Source organism: Oncorhynchus tshawytscha, linkage group LG06 (genome assembly GCF_018296145.1).
Source record: "Oncorhynchus tshawytscha isolate Ot180627B linkage group LG06, Otsh_v2.0, whole genome shotgun sequence".
Classification (NCBI taxonomy): domain Eukaryota; kingdom Metazoa; phylum Chordata; class Actinopteri; order Salmoniformes; family Salmonidae; genus Oncorhynchus; species Oncorhynchus tshawytscha.
Genome location: NC_056434.1, coordinates 21,875,991 through 21,895,422, shown reverse-complemented (window position 1 = coordinate 21,895,422; position 19,432 = coordinate 21,875,991). Strand labels below are relative to the sequence as shown.

General features: G+C 43.7%; 1 protein-coding gene across 2 annotated transcripts in view; it reads right to left on the bottom strand.

Annotated features, from left to right (window-relative positions):
- Positions 1 to 606: 606 nt before the first annotated feature.
- Positions 607 to 19,432, bottom strand: part of LOC112252238 (A disintegrin and metalloproteinase with thrombospondin motifs 20-like) — a 144,499-nt gene continuing 125,673 nt past the window's right edge. For both annotated transcript variants that reach the window (XM_024423301.2, XM_042323074.1), the window contains 6 exons: positions 7,358 to 7,452; positions 7,166 to 7,260; positions 5,709 to 5,842; positions 4,456 to 4,547; positions 3,963 to 4,067; positions 607 to 3,776 (listed from right to left, as the gene is read on the bottom strand). In XM_024423301.2, the coding sequence (XP_024279069.1) occupies positions 3,687 to 3,776; positions 3,963 to 4,067; positions 4,456 to 4,547; positions 5,709 to 5,842; positions 7,166 to 7,260; positions 7,358 to 7,452 (611 nt within the window). In that variant the 3' untranslated portion in view covers positions 607 to 3,686. The remainder of the gene's footprint in view (positions 3,777 to 3,962; positions 4,068 to 4,455; positions 4,548 to 5,708; positions 5,843 to 7,165; positions 7,261 to 7,357; positions 7,453 to 19,432) is intronic.

The window sequence follows — 19,432 nt, the reverse complement described above, 5'->3', positions numbered from 1 at the left end:
CTGCTGAGACAGAATCAAAGTAGTTATTCAGGGATTACGGTATCTGGTTTCATTTCATGTACAAAGCTATCCCTGGTGCAATGAGCCTTGCAAAAGTTCCTCACCCATAAACAGCTCGCCTCGCTAAAGTACCATTATCAAGTCCTTTTCAGTGACATCATTTTTGGGAATTTCGCTTTTTTAGTCAGGTTTTCAAAGAGAATTGGAAAACGGACCTCACTTTCTGATTTGACAGAGCATTTTGGTGACTCATTGGTAGGTTGACAGCCCCAGATGCAGAGTCCACACTGTGTGCCTGCCTGGTGTAGTGAGAAACTACAGCCAAAGTATTTGCTGTGTTTATGCGTCCAAGTGAAATTGAACAAGTCATGTTGTGGAAATGCAATCTGCACCAATAAGTGAATCCACATGGACCCACAAGCCAGCTAGCACAGCCACCTAAACAGCTCTGACTCTCTGCCATTCACGTCCAACCAAAGGCCTCCTCTGTTGAAGCACGCACCAGCATTCCTTTACCCTTTCCAACCATTCACACTATAGCAAAATAAAGAGCGATTTCTACTCACAACATTTACTGTAATATGGAAGCATTCAAACACACAGCAATCAATTGAAAAGCATTACAATATTTAATTACTGCTTATTATACAGTGTTAGTATAGTAGCAAAACCTACGATGTTGATACAATTAAAATGAATGACCATAGCACCAGAATCATTCATTTTCATACTGTAGGTACATATGATTCTTAAAAACATCTTTGGATAATACATAGCAAACAAGCACCTTGTTCAATTCAATGCCCATGTCGTCGAGACACAGTTTACACTTCAAGTATGAATATAAAAAAATACACACATATCATAAGTTACAAATCTTAACTGTTATTTAAAAAAAAGAAATAAACAGGATTACCCTTCCACAAAATGTATGGCACATAGTGCATCAAGTATTCTTAACATTTCTGATACAGACCTCATCATAGTACAATTGCCTATCAAACAAGAATGATAGACAAAGGTTTTCTAGCTGCATTATCTGACAAAAGTTATATTCTGCATCTATGAAACTTTGGTTAAAGCTTAACATCGGAGTGCCAGCATGGCAGGGTTGCCAAAACCCAGTTATAGTGGTCACAGTGACATCATTTCACCTAAATGATGATAGGGTTCCTTCAGGCAGGTTTCCTTATGTAGTTCAGCATATATCTGGCAACCCTCCAGCTTGGTCGTCAGCTACATTAATACGAGGACCATGATATTTTATGCAAAGCATTTTGGGCATTATGCTGTAATAAGTAGTACATTTACAGGCATGAAGGCCGAACATATTCATTCAAAGGGTGTCGAGGTTGTGCTACAGCTAATGTCAGTTCCAATGCCACTATTATGTTCCTTCTCAAGATTAGAGGTCATTTCAGTAGTTATAAAAGCACCATTCAAAGATCCTCTTTCAAGTTGGTGGTTACTTACACACACTACAATCTGTAATACCTTTTCAGCATCAAACAGTAAACCAAACAATGGCTTCTCGGCTATTAGTATTCTAATGTATCATTACATATCATTACAGAATAAATATGGTCAAACGTAAATATTTTGCAATATAATGAAATTCTTCTCATGAGAATCGATTCTTGTGAGAGGTAGGGTCACATGCACCTATAGGACCTAGAAGAGACATGATCTGGAAAACAATATCACAAATGTACTGAGACAAACTAGCTACTGACTGGAGATGAGAGCTTGACCTTGACTTAATACCTCTTACATGATGTAGACAACAGTTGCCACCATATTAATGAATTAAATATATATATAAAAAAACTGTTTTCCAGGTCACAACGCCAATGATTTAGTGTCTATTTGGTTGTCTCTCTATGACCTGCTAGATAAATCATTCTAATTACATGTCAGTCAGACAGTAGTCAGTAAGTCATTGGGCTCTGAAGAGTTTTCAGTAGTATTACACAACAGAACAGTGAGGATTAATCTGTGATGCAGGACTCCTCACCTACGACCTTTGGCGTTTGAGATAAGGCAAGTCTGGGTGACCATTAGTAGAAGAATACACAACAACAGTTGTACACAAAGCCTAGCTAACTGATTGGCGAATGATTCTTTCCCGAAAAACCCATGTCTGGCGCAACTTTCGTTTTAGAAGTGGTGGGGACAACATTTTAAAATTTTATTCTGTTGGATAAACACTCCAAACAGCCTACCCAACCACTCGGAGGTGTCTGCATGGTCCTAAAGCACACGGTTGCCTCATTTTGTATCACATTCCAATGATAAAACTGGACAAAATGCAATTTCAGAAGGTGGGAGGGACATGTCCCCCCATCCCCAGTGAAAGTTGCGCCCCTGTCTCGACGTATCTTCTGATCTGGAGAATTCTCCTTCCTTGATCTTTGTAACATTTTTAAGCTATATAATTTATATAATTTGGGGTTATTACTAATCTAATCACAACAAAAACATAATTTATCAGAACATTTTTGCAGGAATTCATAATTACCCTTGTTCCATAACACTATAAGTTAATACAATTTAAATATTTATTGAGATGTTCCATTTACCCAACAAAAAGTTGTCTTGCTGACTGTATAAAAACGTAAATAGTTGTACCAGTTCTATAATGACTAATTCATGTTTCCTTTCAGAGTTCCATAAGAACATTTTACCCTTATGAGATGAGTAAGCTCTTACTAGAAACCATGAGAGGATTCTTCCCTTAGCTCTGTACTGTGCATCCGTGTTGCTACTTCCCGCCCCAAAATATGATTGTGTCCCTTTATGCGAGACTCTACAATGCTGGAATATGTGAGATTGTCTGACAGTCTGCTTTTGATATTCCAATGCACAGACTCTACAACAGTCATTACAATTGCAAACACTAGTGAGGTCAGACATAACAGACGGAGCTCATCTTCAGAGTCATTGATTCTGCTGAAGGACCCTTTATAGCTATATATATCTATCTTGAAGATTATTATTCATTTTGCAAATTGAATGGAATTGAAGGAGAGAGAGACTGTTTGCACATGCTTGGATTTAAATCAACGATATTCGAGTGATAGGCTGTTTTAAAACTCTGCAGCTGCAATAATAAAAACAAATCTTTACAATTACAAAATATGATGACCCTCGAAAGCACAATGGTGATATGTAAATTAGATGCGTATTCGGTCCTTATATTACTGTAGAATAGGCTATGCTGCAGAAAATGTAGGCCTACCTATCACAAGAAAAAAAGTTATGATGAGATGATAGGTCTACACGCATTGTGAACTGCACTCCATACTGAGATGGGCTGTTTGTCCCTACCATGAGCATTGATGATTGATCATGCAGAGAGCAGAGAGAAGGCCGTAGAGAAACCAGATTTAGACATCGCATATAATTAACAGTTCCATTGATATAAATAATTTATTAGAATTTACCGGTTTCTCGCAGTTATTTTTCCCGGGAAAAGGGAGTGGTTTTGGGCAGTAAATCTTGGTAACTAGGTTCCTGTCATTAAACCCTAGTGATGAAGGGAGGAAAGGGATGGCAACCTTCACAAATTAAGTGCATTGGATCCCCAGACGCTCTGGTTTCACTTCCTGGTCTGATGTTGGGAGAACGTTGAGAGACCACTGGGAGACCCTTGGGAGATGGTTGGGTTGGGGTTTGGTCCCTGACCATCACTGGACATAAACCAGCAGGCCGTTGTGAGGCTGGGGAATGCACTTCCCACAGAACCCACCACAGCGACCATAGATTCTTACCCCATCCTATAGACAGAGGGAGAAATAAGAATGAAATGGAGTGGGACAGGACAAATAACTTTCCATAAAGAAATAGGATTTTATTAATGCTACTAGAAATTCCTAGAATAGAATCATAACAGGTGACAGTTCAGATTACAGGAGGGTTTAGAGTAGTTATTCAGAACACCAGAATCCTAGAGTCCTCCTTACCTCTGATCTGTGAACTTTGACAGAGACATAGTTGCCCTGTGAGGTCCACTTGGTTGCCTCAGCCACCTTCAGACCAGTCCCTATGAGGTTAATGCTAAACTGGCCCTGTGGAAGAACACCACAGTGATTACAATAGACCTCAAACCAACTTCTCTTGAACAAACTGAAATTGTTTTAAAGTGGACCTGATCAGGATTCAAATACATTCAATTAGTCTGTATCTCATTTCCATTCCAGGGGCTGACAATGAAAGCAGCATCATGGTTCAGTGGACAGACACACTGAGCTACACTGGATGGTTAAGTGTGATTATGTGGTTACTCCACTGGTGGAAACTGGGAACACGTACGATTTTACTCCAGTTAACGTACTGGACATGTCAGGTCAATAAAACCCATTCAGGAAAAGTTGGCTCAAGGCCCCCATCAAAACATACAGGCATACAGATTAAAGTCAATAAATTACAGACTCAAAAATGGTCTCCGTTTCCTACCTGAGGACACTTGGCAGCACTGTAGCAGTCTCCTGCTGTGGCGAAGGGGACGGGACGACCAAACAGGGTCTGAGAAAACTTCAGGTCTGTGGCTGATACATAACACAGAGACACAGAGCATATGGTTAAATCAATACACGATCAATAGGCAGACACAGAGCATATGGTTAAATCAATACACGAGCAATAGGCAGACACAGAGCATATGGTTAAATCAATACACAATCAATAGGCAGACACAGAGCATATGAAGGTTACAATCAATACACAGAGTCATGAGTTCCAGTAAGAGACAAGGCGCTCTATGCAACTGCCCTGGCCTAAAGCACATCAGAGGTTAAACCACATGACATTTAAGATGAGCTTAGTTACTCTGGTATTTCTACTGCATTGTCCCACATGATGACCATGACCAGTGCTCCTCTATCTTCCTCTGTCTCTCTCTGTCTCACTCACTCTCTCGCTGTCTCTCTCTTCCTCTCTCTCTTTTTGTCTCTATCTGAAATGGCGGTAAAGTTAATGAGAAACGCATTGCACAGCTAGAGCAGCTCATAATCCTCTCTTCATCTTGAAACCATTATTAAAGTCAAGCCGCCCCAAATCTAACTGAGTTCCATGCAGTGGGAGGGGAGGGCCTTGTGTGTGCTGGGAACATGTGCTGTCAGGACCAGAGTAGACAGGGGATGGGGTGGGAAGATGACTACATGTGTTCTGGGCTCCCTCCTCCTAGCTGCACACAGATATAAATACCACCAATCCGGACCATGCCACATGTGCACTAATCATAAACATGTTCAGGGACAACTGGAGAGGTGTGGCTGGATGTCGTAATGGGCAAAGAAATATCGCTGGAGATGTTGCATGTGTGTGTGTGTGTGTGCGAGAGAGTATGAGCGAGGGAGTATGCATGTGTGGGTCAGAGAACACAAGATATTTTGTGTGTTTACAAGCATTTGTGTGTATAGGAGTATGCCTGTGTGTTACCATGTGTCTGTGTAAGTGTGTGTCTCAAGGTGCCCATGCGTTGTCAACTCTATGCCAGTGATCTGAACAAGGCCTGTTGAAAGGCATTATCATGATTTCTGTGCTGAGTCTGAGGGTGTGGCGAAAGGCGGTGAAAATTATATTCAATGAGCGAATCCATTTTTTTGTGAGGTGGGCGAGAGGATCGGGCTGTGTGCAGGGGTCAAACAACATGGATGTGTGGTCTTATTGTAGTGGAGTGGTCAGTCAATCACATGGTCATTACTCACTCATTATCCTCAGTGAGATGATGTCCAGACGGACCTTATGGAAGAGAGTGTATCCCGCTGCAGAGTAATCGTTCCTGCAGTCACAGTCCTGCCTTCTGCTGTCGTTGTAGGGGCAATCAAAAGGATTCAGCAACCTAGACATAAAAAATTAGGTTTCAGATAATATACATCTCACGCCTACTCCCGTTCCCTCTCTCCAGCATTCGACGTCGCCGGTCTACTAACCACCGGTCCTGGCAGCGCACATTACGCACACCTGGCAACCATCATTACGCACACCTGCTCCCCATTGTTATGCATACCTGGACTTCATTACCTTGATTACTTCCCCTTTATTTAGCCGTCAGTAGCCTCAGTCTTCAGGAAGTATTGGTTTTGTTCACGTTCAGTACGCTTCTTCTGTTTTGTTTATCTGCTTATTCTCATTATGAGGACACCCGAATTGTTGGCCCCTCGTGTTGGGACGTAGATGAGGACATCCGCCAGGCTCTGGAGAGGGAACCCGCTCCTGCTACCTGCCCTCCAGAACGCATCTACGTCTCCACAGGGGTGAGAGATCAGATGTTGACCTGGGCACACACATCCCTCGCCGCTGGATACCCAGATATCACACATACCATCCAATCCCTCTCTTTGATAAATACTGGTGGCCCACCTTGGCGCAGGACGTCGCCCACTATGTCAACTCATGCACCGTATGTATCCAATCCAAATCTCTCCGGCACGCTCCAGCAGGTAAACTATTTCCCCTTCCCGTGCCTCAACGGCCTTGGTCAAATATGTCCATAGACTTCTGATGGGTTTTACCACTATTATGGTCTTTGTTGACAGATTCTCTACATCCTACCGTTTTATCCCTCTCTGGTCTACCTACTGCTCTCCAGGTCGCTGAGGCACTATTCCAGCAGGTCTTCCGGGACTATGGCCTTCCAGAGGACAAAGTTTCCGAACGTGGTCCCCAATTCACGTCACAGGTCTGGAAAGCCTTCATGGATAAGCTGGGTGCCACGGTCAGCCTCACATTCAGGTTCCAGCCTCAGTCCAACGGGTAGATGGGGAGTTTCCGCCAGGACCGGCAGGGTTAGTGGGCCCGGTTCCTTCCCTAGGTAGAATACACCCAGAACTCACTTCGTCACTCACACACACACTCCTCCCCCGTGTTCCATCCTGGTGATCGTGTCTGGCTCTCCACCAGGAACCTCTCATTCCCCCTCTGGTTATGCTCACGTTCAGTACGCTTATTCTGTTTTGTTTATCTGCTTATTATCATTATACAACTCACCTTCTGCACCTGCTTCCTGACTCCTAGCATATACGTTACAATACATTGCTTACATGTAATGACTTTTTGAATTAATGTTCATTTAGAATCATATATAGTATTATAGTGTATTCTGTCCATAAACAGAAAATGAATTAAGCACAGACACAGGGTAATCCAGTTTCAATGAGCAAACCTGTATCCATAGACCTCTGAGTAGTTGTCTGTCTGACCACTCCGCAGCGTAACATATTCCTTAGGGAAATCAGTCTGCATCTCAGCACAGTAGATCTAGGAAGAAACACATTGAGACAACAATGGCTGAATCCTGGCCTGTAAATGATTAATGATGAAGTGATAGTCAGTGATTCTGACAGAGAGCACACACCTGTAGAATCCTGGACTTGACTTTCAGGTAGTACTCCCCATCCATCCTCACCCCCTGTATCATCTGGACCTCTCTGCAGGATGTCAACAACTGACCTATAATCAGAAATAAGACGGCGCACCTTTAGGGCTTGATTCAATCCGTATCACCAAAGCATCGTAGAAGTTCAGCACTATAGCTCGTTTGAAATCTAAAGGCAATGTTCCTGTATTCGCGGGGACTGCATTCACGGTAAGCACTGCTTATGTCGTCGGCTCAATCGGAAATTACCTTCACATTTTAATTAGGATCTTCTGCGATACTTCTGCAAAAAGGATTGAATCCAGTCCTTAGTGTTACAGTTTTATAGGATGGTACTGGTCTGTATGTAGGTTAGTTTCAACATAACAAGATACTATACATCGCAAATGTACATGATCTACCATATATTTTTTCAGTAAAAATGTACAGATATTTTAAGATTATTTTAAAGGGGCAGTGCACTCAAAAACATAATTTATATTATATATATATATATATATATATATATATATTGTCACATTCGTTATAAAGATGAGACCAAGGCGCAGCGTGAGTAGAGTTCCACATGTTTTTAATAAAACCGAAACTCAGCCAAACAAAACAAACAAGCACAAACAAAATGTGAAGCTATACGAATAGTGCAGACAGGCAACTAAACATTGAACAAGATCCCACAAACACCAAAGGGAAATGGCTACTTAAATATGATCCCCAATCAGAGACAACGATAAACAGCTGCCTCTGATTGGGAACCATATCAGGCCACCATAGACATACAAATCACCTAGATCTACAAAAACCCTAGACATACAAAAACCCTAGACAATCCATAACTGGCGTACCCACCCTAGTCACACTCTGACCTAACCAAAATATATCGAAAACAGAGATATCTCAGGTCAGGGCATGACAGTACCCCCAAATGTGCGGACTCCCGGCCGCAAACCGGAACCTATAGGGGAGGGTCCGGGTGGGCATCTACCCTCGGTGGCAGCTCCGGTTCTGGACGCAGCCCCCCCTCTTTACTCTGATCCCTCCGCCTTTGTAGAACCGGACCGGACTGGGAACAGTCGCCGGAGACCCCGGACTGGGGACCGTCGCCGAAGACACCGGACTGGGGTCCGTCGCCGGAGACCCCGGACAGTGGACCGTCGGTGGAGGTTCCGGACTGTGGACCGTCGGTGGAGGTTCCGGACTGTGGACCGTCGGTGGAGGTTCCGGACTGTGGACCGTCGTTGCAGGTTCCGGACTGTGGCCCGTTGTTGGAGGTTCCTGATTGTGGCCCGTCGTTGGAGGTTCCAGACTGTGGACTGTTGGTGGGGATTCCGGTCTGTAGACCGTCGGTGGAGGTTCCGGACTGTGAACCGTCGGTGGAGGTTCCGGACTGTGGCTAATCGTTGGCGGTTCCGGACTGTGAAACGTTGCCGGAAGCTCTGGACTGGGAACTGTCGCCGGAAGCTCTGGACTGTGGAGGCGCACTGGAGGTCTGATGCGTGGGACCGGTACTGGTGGTACCGGGCTGATGACACGCACCTCAGGGCGAGTGCGGGGAGGAGGCACAGTACGCACTGGATTGTGGAGGCGCACTGGAGACCTGATGCGTGGGACCGGTGGCACCGGGCCGATGACACGCACCTCAGGGCGAGTGCGGAGAGGAGGCACAGGACGTACTGGACTGTGGAGGCGCACTGGAGGTCAGGTATGTGGTGCCGGCACTGGTGGTACCGGGCTGGTGACATGCACCTCAGGGCGCACTGGAGATCTGGAGCGTAAAAGCTGGCACAATGCGTCCTGGCTGGATGCTCACTTGAGCCCGGCAAGTGCGGGGCGCTAGCACAGGGCGCACTGGGCTGTGCAGACGCACCGGAGACACAGTACGCAGAGCCGGTGCAGGATATCCTGGTCCAAGGAGGTGTACTGGAGACCAGGAGCGCTGAGCCGGTCTCCAGTCAGAGGCCAATTCTAACCCGGCAAATGCGAGGAGCTGGAATAGAGCACACCGGGCTATGAATGCGAACTGGAGACACCGTGCGCCTCATTGCGTAACACGGTGTCTGACCAGTCACACGCTCCCCAAGGTAAGCACGAGGAGTTGGCTCAGGTCTCCAACCTGACTCAGCCAACCTCCCCGTGTGCCCCTCCCATATTTTTAGGAGGGGTTGCCTCTCGTGCTTGCCTCGTTTGTATAACTCCTCGCAATGTCGCCGTTCCGCTTTCGCTGCCTCGATTTCTTCCTTCAGACGGCAATACTCCCCCGCCTGCATCCAGGATCTCTTCCCAGGTCCATTCCTCCTGAACACGCTGCTTGGTCCTTTGTTGGTGGGATCTTCTGTCACGTTCGTTATAAAGATGAGACCAAGGCGCAGAGTGAGTAGAGTTCCACATGTTTTTAATAAAACCAAAACTCAGCAAAACAAAACAAACAAGCACAAACGAAAAGTGAAGCTGTAGGAATAGTGCAGACAGGCAACTAAACATAGAACAAGATCCCACAAACACCAAAGGGAAATGGTTACCTAAATATGATCCCCAATCAGAGACAACGATAAACAGCTGCCTCTGATTGGTAACCATATCAGGCCACCATAGACATACAGATCACCTAGACATATAAAACCCTAGACAATACAAAAATAGCGTACCCACCCTAGTCACACCCTGACCTAACCAGAATATAAAGAAAACAGAGATATCTCAGGTCAGTGTGTGACATACATATATATATATATATATATATATATATATATATACACTGCTCAAAAAAATAAAGGGAACACTTAAACAACACAATGTAACTCCAAGTCAATCACACTTCTGTGAAATGAAACTGTCCACTTAGGAAGCAACACTGATTGACAATACATTTCACATGCTGTTGTGCAAATGGAATAGACAACAGGTGGAAATTATAGGCAATTAGCAAGACACCCCCAATAAAGGAGTGGTTCTGCAGGTGGTGACCACAGACCACTTCTCAGTTCCTATGCTTCCTGGCTGATGTTTTGGGCACTTTTGAATGCTGGCGGTGCTTTCACTCTAGTGGTAGCATGAGACGGAGTCTACAACTCACACAAGTGGCTCAGGTAGTGCAGCTCATCCAGGGTGGCACATCAATGCGAGCTGTGGCAAGAAGGTTTGCTGTGTCTGTCAGTGTAGTGTCCAGAGCATGGAGGCGCTACCAGGAGACAGGCCAGTACATCAGGAGACGTGGAGGAGGCCGTAGGTGGGCAATAACCCAGCAGCAGGACCGCTACCTCCGCCTTTGTGCAAGGAGGAGCAGGAGGAGCACTGCCAGAGCCCTGCAACACCGTGCAGGACGTTTGGCATTTTCCAGAGAACACCAAGATTGGCAAATTCGCCACTGGCGCCCTGTGCTCTTCACAGATGAAAGCAGATTCACACCGAGCACATGACAGACGTGACAGAGTCTGGAGACCCCGTGGAGAACGTTCTGCTGCCTGCAACATCCTCCAGCATGACCGGTTTGGCGGTGGGTCAGTCATGATGTGGGGTGGCATTTCTTTGGGGGGCCGCACAGCCCTCCATGTGCTCGCCAGAGGTGGCCTGACTGCCATTAGGTACCGAGATGAGATCCTCAGACCCCTTGTGAAACCATATGCTGGTGCGGTTGGCCCTGGGTTCCTCCTAATGCAAGACAATGATAGACCTCATGTGGCTGGAGTGTGTCAGCAGTTCCTGCAAGAGAAACACATTGATGCTATGGACTGGCCCGCCCGTTCCCCAGACCTGAATCCAATTGAGCACATCTGGGACATCATGTCTCGCTCCATCCACCAACGCCACGTTGCACCACAGACTGTCCAGGAGTTGGCGGATGCTTTAGTCCAGGTCTGGGAGGAGATCCCTCAGGAGACCATCCGCCACCTCATCAGGAGCATGCCCAGGCGTTGTAGGGAGGTCATACAGGCACGTGGAGGCCACACACACTCCTGAGCCTCATTTTGACTTGTTTGAAGGACATTACATCAAAGTTGGATCAGCCTGTAGTGTGGTTTTCCACTTTAATTTTGAGTGTCACTCCAAATCCAGACCTCCATGGGATGATAAATTTGATTTCCATTGATAATTTGTGTGTGATTTTGCTGTCAGCACATTCAACTATGTAAAGAAAAAAGTATTTAATAAGAATATTTCATTCATTCAGATCTAGGATGTGTTATTTTAGTGTTCCCTTTATTTTTTTGAGCAGTGTATATAGTTGAAGTCAGAAGTTTACATACACTTAGGTTGGAATCATTAAAACCTGATTTTCAATCACTTCACAAATCTCTTGTTAACAAACTATAGTTTTGGCAAGTCGGTTAGGACATCTACGTAGTGCATGACACAAGTCATTTTTACAACAATTGTTTACAGACAAATTATTTCACTTATAATTCACTGTATCACAATTCCAGTGTGTCAGACATTTCCATACACTAAGTTCACTGTGTCTTTAAACAGCTTGGAAAATTCAAGAAAATTATGTCATGGCTTTAGAAGCTTCTGATAGGTTAAGTGACATCATTTGAGTCAATTAGAGGTGTACCTGTGGATGTATTTCAAGGCCTACCTTCAAACTCAGTGCCTCTTGACATCATGGGAAAATCAAAAGAAATCAGCCAAAACCTCAGAAAAACTATTGTAGACCTCCACAAGCCTGGTTCATCCTTGGGAGCACCTGAAGGTACCATGTTCATCTGTACATACAATAGTACGCAAGTATAAACACCATGGGACCACGCAGCCATCATACCGCTGAGGAAGGAGATGCGTTCTGTCTCCTAGAGATTAATGTACTTTGGTGCGAAAAGTGCAAATCAATTCCAGAAAAAACACAAATGACCTTGTGAAGATGCTGGAGGAAACAGGTACAAAAGTATCTATATCCACAGTAAAAACTAGTCCTATATCAACATAACCTGAAAGGCCGCACAGCAAGGAAGAAGCCACTGCTCCAAAACCGCCATAAAAAAGCCAGACTACGGTTTGCAACTGCATATGGGGACAAAGATTGTACTTCTTGGAGAAAAGTCCTCAGGTCTGATGAAACACAAATAGAACTGTTTGGCTATAATGACCATCATTATGTTTGGAGGAAAAAGGGGGAAGCTTGCAAGGCAAAGAACACCATCCCAACCGTGAAACATGGGGGTGGCAGCATCATGTTGTTGGGGTGTTTTGCTGCAGGAGGGACTAGTGCACTTCACAAAATAGATGGCATCATGAGGTAGGAAAATTATGTGGATGTATTGAAGCAACATCTCAAGACATCAGTCAGAAAGTTTAAGCTTGTTCGCAAATGGGTCTTCCAAATGGACAATGACCCCAAGCATACTTCCAAAGTTGTGGCAAAATGGACAACAAAGTCAAGGTATTGGAGTGGCCATCACAAAGCTCTGACCTCAATCCTATAGAAAATGTGTGGGCAGAACTGAAAAAGCGTGTGTGAGCAAGGAGGCCTACAAACCTAACTCAGCTACACCAGCTCTGGCAGGAGGAATGGGCCAAAATTCACCTAACTTATTGTGGGAAGCTTGTGGAAGGCTACACTAAATGTTTGACCCAAATTAAACAATTGAAAGGCAATGCTACCAAATACGAATTGAATGTATGTAAACGTCTTACCCACTGGCAATGTGATGAAAAAAATAAAAGCTGAAATAAATCATTCTCTCTACTATTATTCTGACATTTCACATTCTTAAAATAAAGTGGTGCTCCTAACTGACCTAAGACAGGGAATTTTTACTCAGATTAAATGTCAGGAATTGTGAAAAATGTAGCATAAATGTATTTGGCTAAGGTGTATGCCGCAGGGGCGGCAGGTTGTTTAGTGGTAAAGAGCATTGGACTAGTAATTGAAAGGTTGCAAGACCAAATCCCTGACCTAACAAGGTAACAATCTGTCGTTCTGCCCCTGAACAAGGTAGTTAACCCACTGTTCCTAAGCCATCACTTAACTGACTTGCCTAGTTAAATAAAGGTAAACATTGTTTTTTAAAATCTAAACTTCCAACTTCAACTGTATACAGTGCCTTGCGAAAGTATTCGGCCCCCTTGAACTTTGCGACCTTTTGCCACATTTCAGGCTTCAAACATAAAGATATAAAACTGTATTTTTTTGTGAAGAATCAACAACAAGTGAGACACAATCATGAAGTGGAACGACATTTATTGGATATTTCATGGAGAGCATTTGTAAAAATAAAAATTAAAAAAAATACAGTTTTATATCTTTATGTTTGAAGCCTGAAATGTGGCAAAAGGTTGCAAAGTTCAAGGGGGCCGAATACTTTCGCAAGGCACTGTATATACACACACACACACACACACACACACACATATATATATATATATACATTATATACATGATGAGGTTCAAATAACACTGAAATTGGGAAAATTATGATAATGCACTTTTAGTATAAGAGCTGTTTGAAAAGACCACCTGAAATTTCAGCATGTTTGGCTGGGTTGGGGAGACATCACTAGGCGGTATATTGACCAATAACATATTATAAGTCAATAGACCAATATATCAAAGAGAGTGTGTCCTCCTCTCTGCCAATAACAGCTAGTTTTCAGGTTGCACATCCCTCCCAATAGGCTCCTCCAATTACTGTGGGGGAGCTTTGCTGGTGACACTATCTGTGATTTTTTTAGAATTCAAGGCACAATTAACCAACAGGGCTACCACAGAATTCTGCAGCGATACACCATCCCATCTGGTTTGCACCTTTGTTTTCAACAGGACAATGACCCAACACACCTCCAGGCTGTGTAAGGGCTGTTTGACCAAGAAGGAGAGTGATGGAGTGCTGCATCAGATGACCTGGCCTCCACAATCACCCAACCTCAACCCAGTTGAGATAGTTTGGGATGAGTTGGACCGCAGAGTGAAGGAAAAGCAGCCAACAAGTGTTCAGCATATGTGGGAACTCCTTCAAGACTGTTGGAAAAGCATTCCAGGTGAAGCTGGTTGAGAGAATGACAAGAGTGTACAAAGCGGTCATCAAGGTAAAGGGTGGCTACTTTGAAAAATCTGAAATATATAATATATTTGATTTGTTTAACATTGTTTTGCTTACTACATGATTCCATATGTGTTATTTCATAGTTTTGATGTCATCAGTATTATTCTACAATGCAGAAAATAGTACAAAATAATAAAAAACCCTGTAATAAGCTCTTCTGTTCAAACTTTTGACTGGTACTGTAGATTTGACCTATAAATGAAGAAGAGTCTAAAGTAGACTTCACATAGTTCTTGTAAATAGGTCAAACAATGAAAGTGTTCAACAACAAAATGCTACAAGCGTTCCAATAAATAAACAGCAGGAAAAACTCATGAAGATGCTTGTTATCTGGCCAAGGTGTGAGTATGAGCTCAACACTGGGGGGCCTTGCTGAAAACAAGAACATCTAACTTTATTTATATTCTCTATTATTGTTCCTGTGTGGTTGGAGTCCAGTTCTCTCTTGTGATTAGCTGATTAGCATTAATATTTGACTGGTGAACTGGCTGTCCCCCGAGCATTTTAATTTTGCCCGATGCATGACTTGGCAAGAGACAAGCGGCACAATGCTCCAGCACAATCCCCTGGCCGTGTGTAAACATCTGCAATGTGGGGCATGAACCTGCAAACCTTGGCCAGGAACCAACTCAGCTATCACACAGGGTCAAAAGTGAAGACCGCCACAGCCCCATCCTCAGGCCCAGCCTAGCATCAGCCCCAGCCTTAGTCTCAGGCAAAGTCTCAGCTCCAGTCAGCCCCAGTCTCAACATCAGCATTACCCCAGCTCTAGCCTCAGCTCTAGCCTCAGCCTCAGCTCTAGCCTCAGCCGCTCCAGTTCTAGCTTCAGCCCCAGCTCTAGCCTCAGCCACAGCTCTAGCCTCAGCCACAGCTCTAGCCTCAGCCACAGCTCTAGCCTCAGCCACAGCTCTAGCCTCAGCCACAGCTCTAGCCTCAGCCCCAGCTCCAGCCTTAGCCTCAGCCCCAGCTCTAGCCTCAGCCCCAGCTCTAGCCTCAGCCCCAGCTCTAGCCTCAGCCCCAGCTCTAGCCTCAGCCCCAGCTCTAGCCTCAGCCCCAGCTCTAGCCTCAGCACACTGTCTGACTGCCTCTCTGTCACCAGTGTGAGTGGAGAACTCTGACTCACTATTTATTGTTTCAGAGACCAATTGCTCAGAGAAAGGCTTAAAGACAAGGTTAAAGTTATGCCCAATTTGTTAAAATAAAGAAATAAGTTGACACTATCAGATATGGCAGTTGGCTGATATACAGCACAGTTGATTTCATTCCATTACTATACACTTCTGTTTTCCATTAACTTCTCAGCGTACGGTCTAGTTTCCTGAATTTCCGCCTGTCTGACATGCCCAAAGTAAACTGCCTGTTATTCAGGCCCAGAAGCTAGGATATACATATAATTGGTAGAATTGGATAGAAAACACTCAGGTGTTTCTAAAACTGTTAACATATTGTCTGTGAGTATAACAGAACTGATATAGCAAGCAAAAACCCGAGGGAAATCTAATTTCCGCCTCCCAGATTGCAGTTCCTATGGCTTCCACTAAATCAAATCAAATCACATTTATTTGTCACATACACATGGTTAGCAGATGTTAATGCGAGTGTAGCGAAATGCTTGTGCTTCTAGTTCCGACAATGCAGTAACTTAACAATTCCAAAACTACTACCTTATACACATGTGTAAAGAGATAAGAATATGTACATAAAGATATATGAATGAGTGATGGTATAGAACGGCATAGGCAAGATGCAGTAGATGGTATCGAGTACAGTTTATACATATCAGATGAGTAATGTAGGGTATGTAAACAAAGTGGCATAGTTTAAAGTGGCTAGTGATACATGTATTACATAAAGATGCAGTATATGATATAGAGTACAGTATATACATATGAGATGAGTAATGTAGGGTATGTAAACATTATATTAAGTAGCATTGTTTAAAGTAGTGATATATTTTACATCAATTTCCATCAATTCCCATCATAAAAGTGGCTGGAGTTGAGTCAGTGTGTTGGCAGCAGCCACTCAATGTTTGTGGTGGCAACAGTCTTTATACAAGGTTTTAGGCTTGTTTTTTTAAAATAAAGAAGTATTTGTAGTCTTTCCAAGGTGAGCGCCAGGGCAAAAGTAGTCTTTTTGCGCGCGTGAACGTGGGCGCACTCTTCGTTCTTTTCCTTTCGAACATAGTAATCTCCGTCTGAAATATTGTTTATTTAGATATTAAACAATTTTGAAGGAGTGGATTATTGAATTCAATGGCGCCAACTAAACAGCGTTTTTGGGATATAAAGAAGGACTTTATTGAACAAAACGACAATTCATTGTGTAGCTGGGACCCTTGGGATTGTAAACAGAGGAAGATCTTAAAAAGTAAGTGATTTATTTTATTGCTATTTGTTATTTTGTGACGCCTGTGCTGGTTTGGAAAATATGCTAATGTGAGGCGCTGTCCTCAGCCTATCGAATGCTATGCTTTCGCCGTAAAGCCTTTTTGAAATCTGACAACGTAGTTCGATTACCAGGATTCTAAGCTTTTGAACCGGGGAGGACAATGGTATTTTCATGAATGTTTAATATTGGAATTTTTTATTTTGAATTTGGCGCTCTGCAATTTCACCAGATGTTGTCGATTTTGATCCCGTAATCGGGATCCGTGTGCTAAGAGGTTTTTAAGCACTCCGTGGATCAGGAAGGTTGTCAAGGAAGCCACATCTAAGTTGTAGGCCTAATACTTGCGGCGCTGCAATAGCTGTAAGCACACTTTCTGAAAACCACTGTGTACAGTTCATGAGGGAATGGAAAGGGTTTATCAGGGAGAGGCTGTGTAGAAGTAGTTGAGAGGATTATTAGAGAAGTGTAGAAGTAGTGGAGAGAAGTATTAGAGAGGCTGTGTAGAAGTAGTGGAGAGAAGTATTAGAGAGGCTGTGTAGAAGTAGTGGAGACAAGTATTAGAGAGGCTGTGTAGAAGTGTGTGCGTGTGTTTGTATGTACAGTGCATTCTGAAAGTATTCAGACCCCTTGACTTTGACCACATTATGTTCCATTACAGACTTATTCTAAAATGGATTAAATTGATGTTTTCTTTCTCATCAATCTACACACAATACCCCATAATGATGAAGAAAAAACAGGTTTTGCAAATAAAGGATCGGTGCAAGCTCTTCTGTTGGGTTGCTGGGCCACACGGCGTGCCTTGGATGACGAGATCCTTCAGCTGACAGTAGGCCATTGTCCCGGCAACCCGACAGAAGAGCTTGCACCGATCCTTCATTTGAACTACAGAGGAAAAACACAGCCATTGGAAGATGACTGTATGGTGAGATATACATCAGTGGAGGCTGCTGGGGGAAGGATACCTCAAAATAATGGCTGGAACAGAGTAAATGTAATGGCATGAATACATGGATTAAGGTGCCACCAACCTCCTGTGATACAGTGCTATCTGAAAGTATTCAAACCCATTGAGATTTTCCAAATTTTGTTAGGTTACAGCTTTATTCTAAAATGTATTCAATAATTGTTTTCCCTCACTAATCTACACACAATTCAACATAATGAAGAAGCAAAAACTATTTGTTTTTTATTTTTTGCTAATTTATTAACAATAAAAAACTGAAATATCATATTTACATAAGTATTCAGACCCTTTACTCAGCATTTTGTTGAAGCACCTTTGGCAGCGATTACAGCCTCGAGTCTTTTTGGGTATGATGCTACAAGATTGGCACACCTGTCATTGTAAAAAAGAATTTGTTCTTAACTGACTTGCCTAGTTAAATAAAGGCTAAATCTAAAAATAAATTGGGAGTTTCTTCCATTCTTCTCTGCAGATCCTCTTAAGTTCTGTCAGGTTGGATGGGGAGCATTGCTGCACAGCTATTTACAAGTCTCTCCAGAGATAATCGATCAGGTTCAAGTCCTGGCTCTTGCTGAGCATCTCAAGGACATTCAGAGACTTGTCCCAAAGCCACTCCTGTTGTATTAGCTGTGTGCTTATGGTCGTTGTCCTGTTGGAAGGTGAACCTTCACCCCAGTCTGAGGTCCTGAGCACTCTGGAGCAGGTTTTCATCAATAATATCTCTGACTAGTCTCCCAGTCCCTGCCAAAGAAAAACATCCCCACAGCATGATGCTGCCACCACCATGCTTCAACGTAGGGATGGTGCCAGGTTTCCTCCAGATGTGACACTTGGCAATCAGACCAAATAGTTAAATCATGGTTTCATCAGACCAGAGAATCTTGTTTCTCATGGTTTGAGAGTCCTTTAGGTGTCTTTGGCAAACTCCAAGCGGGCCGTCATGTACCTTTTACTGAGGAGTGGCTTCCATCTGGCCACTCTACCATAAAGGCCACATTGGTGGAGTGCTGCAGAGACAGTTGTCCTTCTGGAAGTTTCTCCCATCTCCATAGAGGAACTTTGGAGCTCTGTCAGAGTGACCATCGGGTTCTTTGTCCCCTCCCAGACCAAGGCCCTTTTCCCCCCGATTGCCTAGTTCGGCCGGGCAGCCAGCTCTAGGAAGAGTCTTGGTGGTTCCAAGCTTTTTCCATTTAAGTATTATGGAGGCCACTCTCTACTTGGGGCCCTTCAATGCTGCAGACATTTTTTGGTAGCCTTCCACAGATCTGTGCCTTGACACAATCCTGTCTCGGAGCAATTCCTTCGACCCCATGGCTTGGTTTTTGCTCTGACATGCACTGTCAACTGTGGGACCTTATATAGACAGGTGTGTGCCTTTCCAAATCATGTCAATCAATTGAATTTACCACAGGTGGACTCCAAACAAGTTGTAGAAACATCTCAAGGATGATCAATGGAAACAGGATGCACCTGAGCTCAGTTTCGAGTCTCATAGCAAAGGGTCTGAATACTTATGTAAATAAGGTATTTATTTTCATTTGCAAAAATGTCTAAAAACCTGTTTTTGCTTTGTCATTATGGGGTATTGTGTGTAGATTGATGAGGAAAAGGTCCATTTAATCATTTTTAGAATAAGGCTGTAACGAAACGAAATGTGGA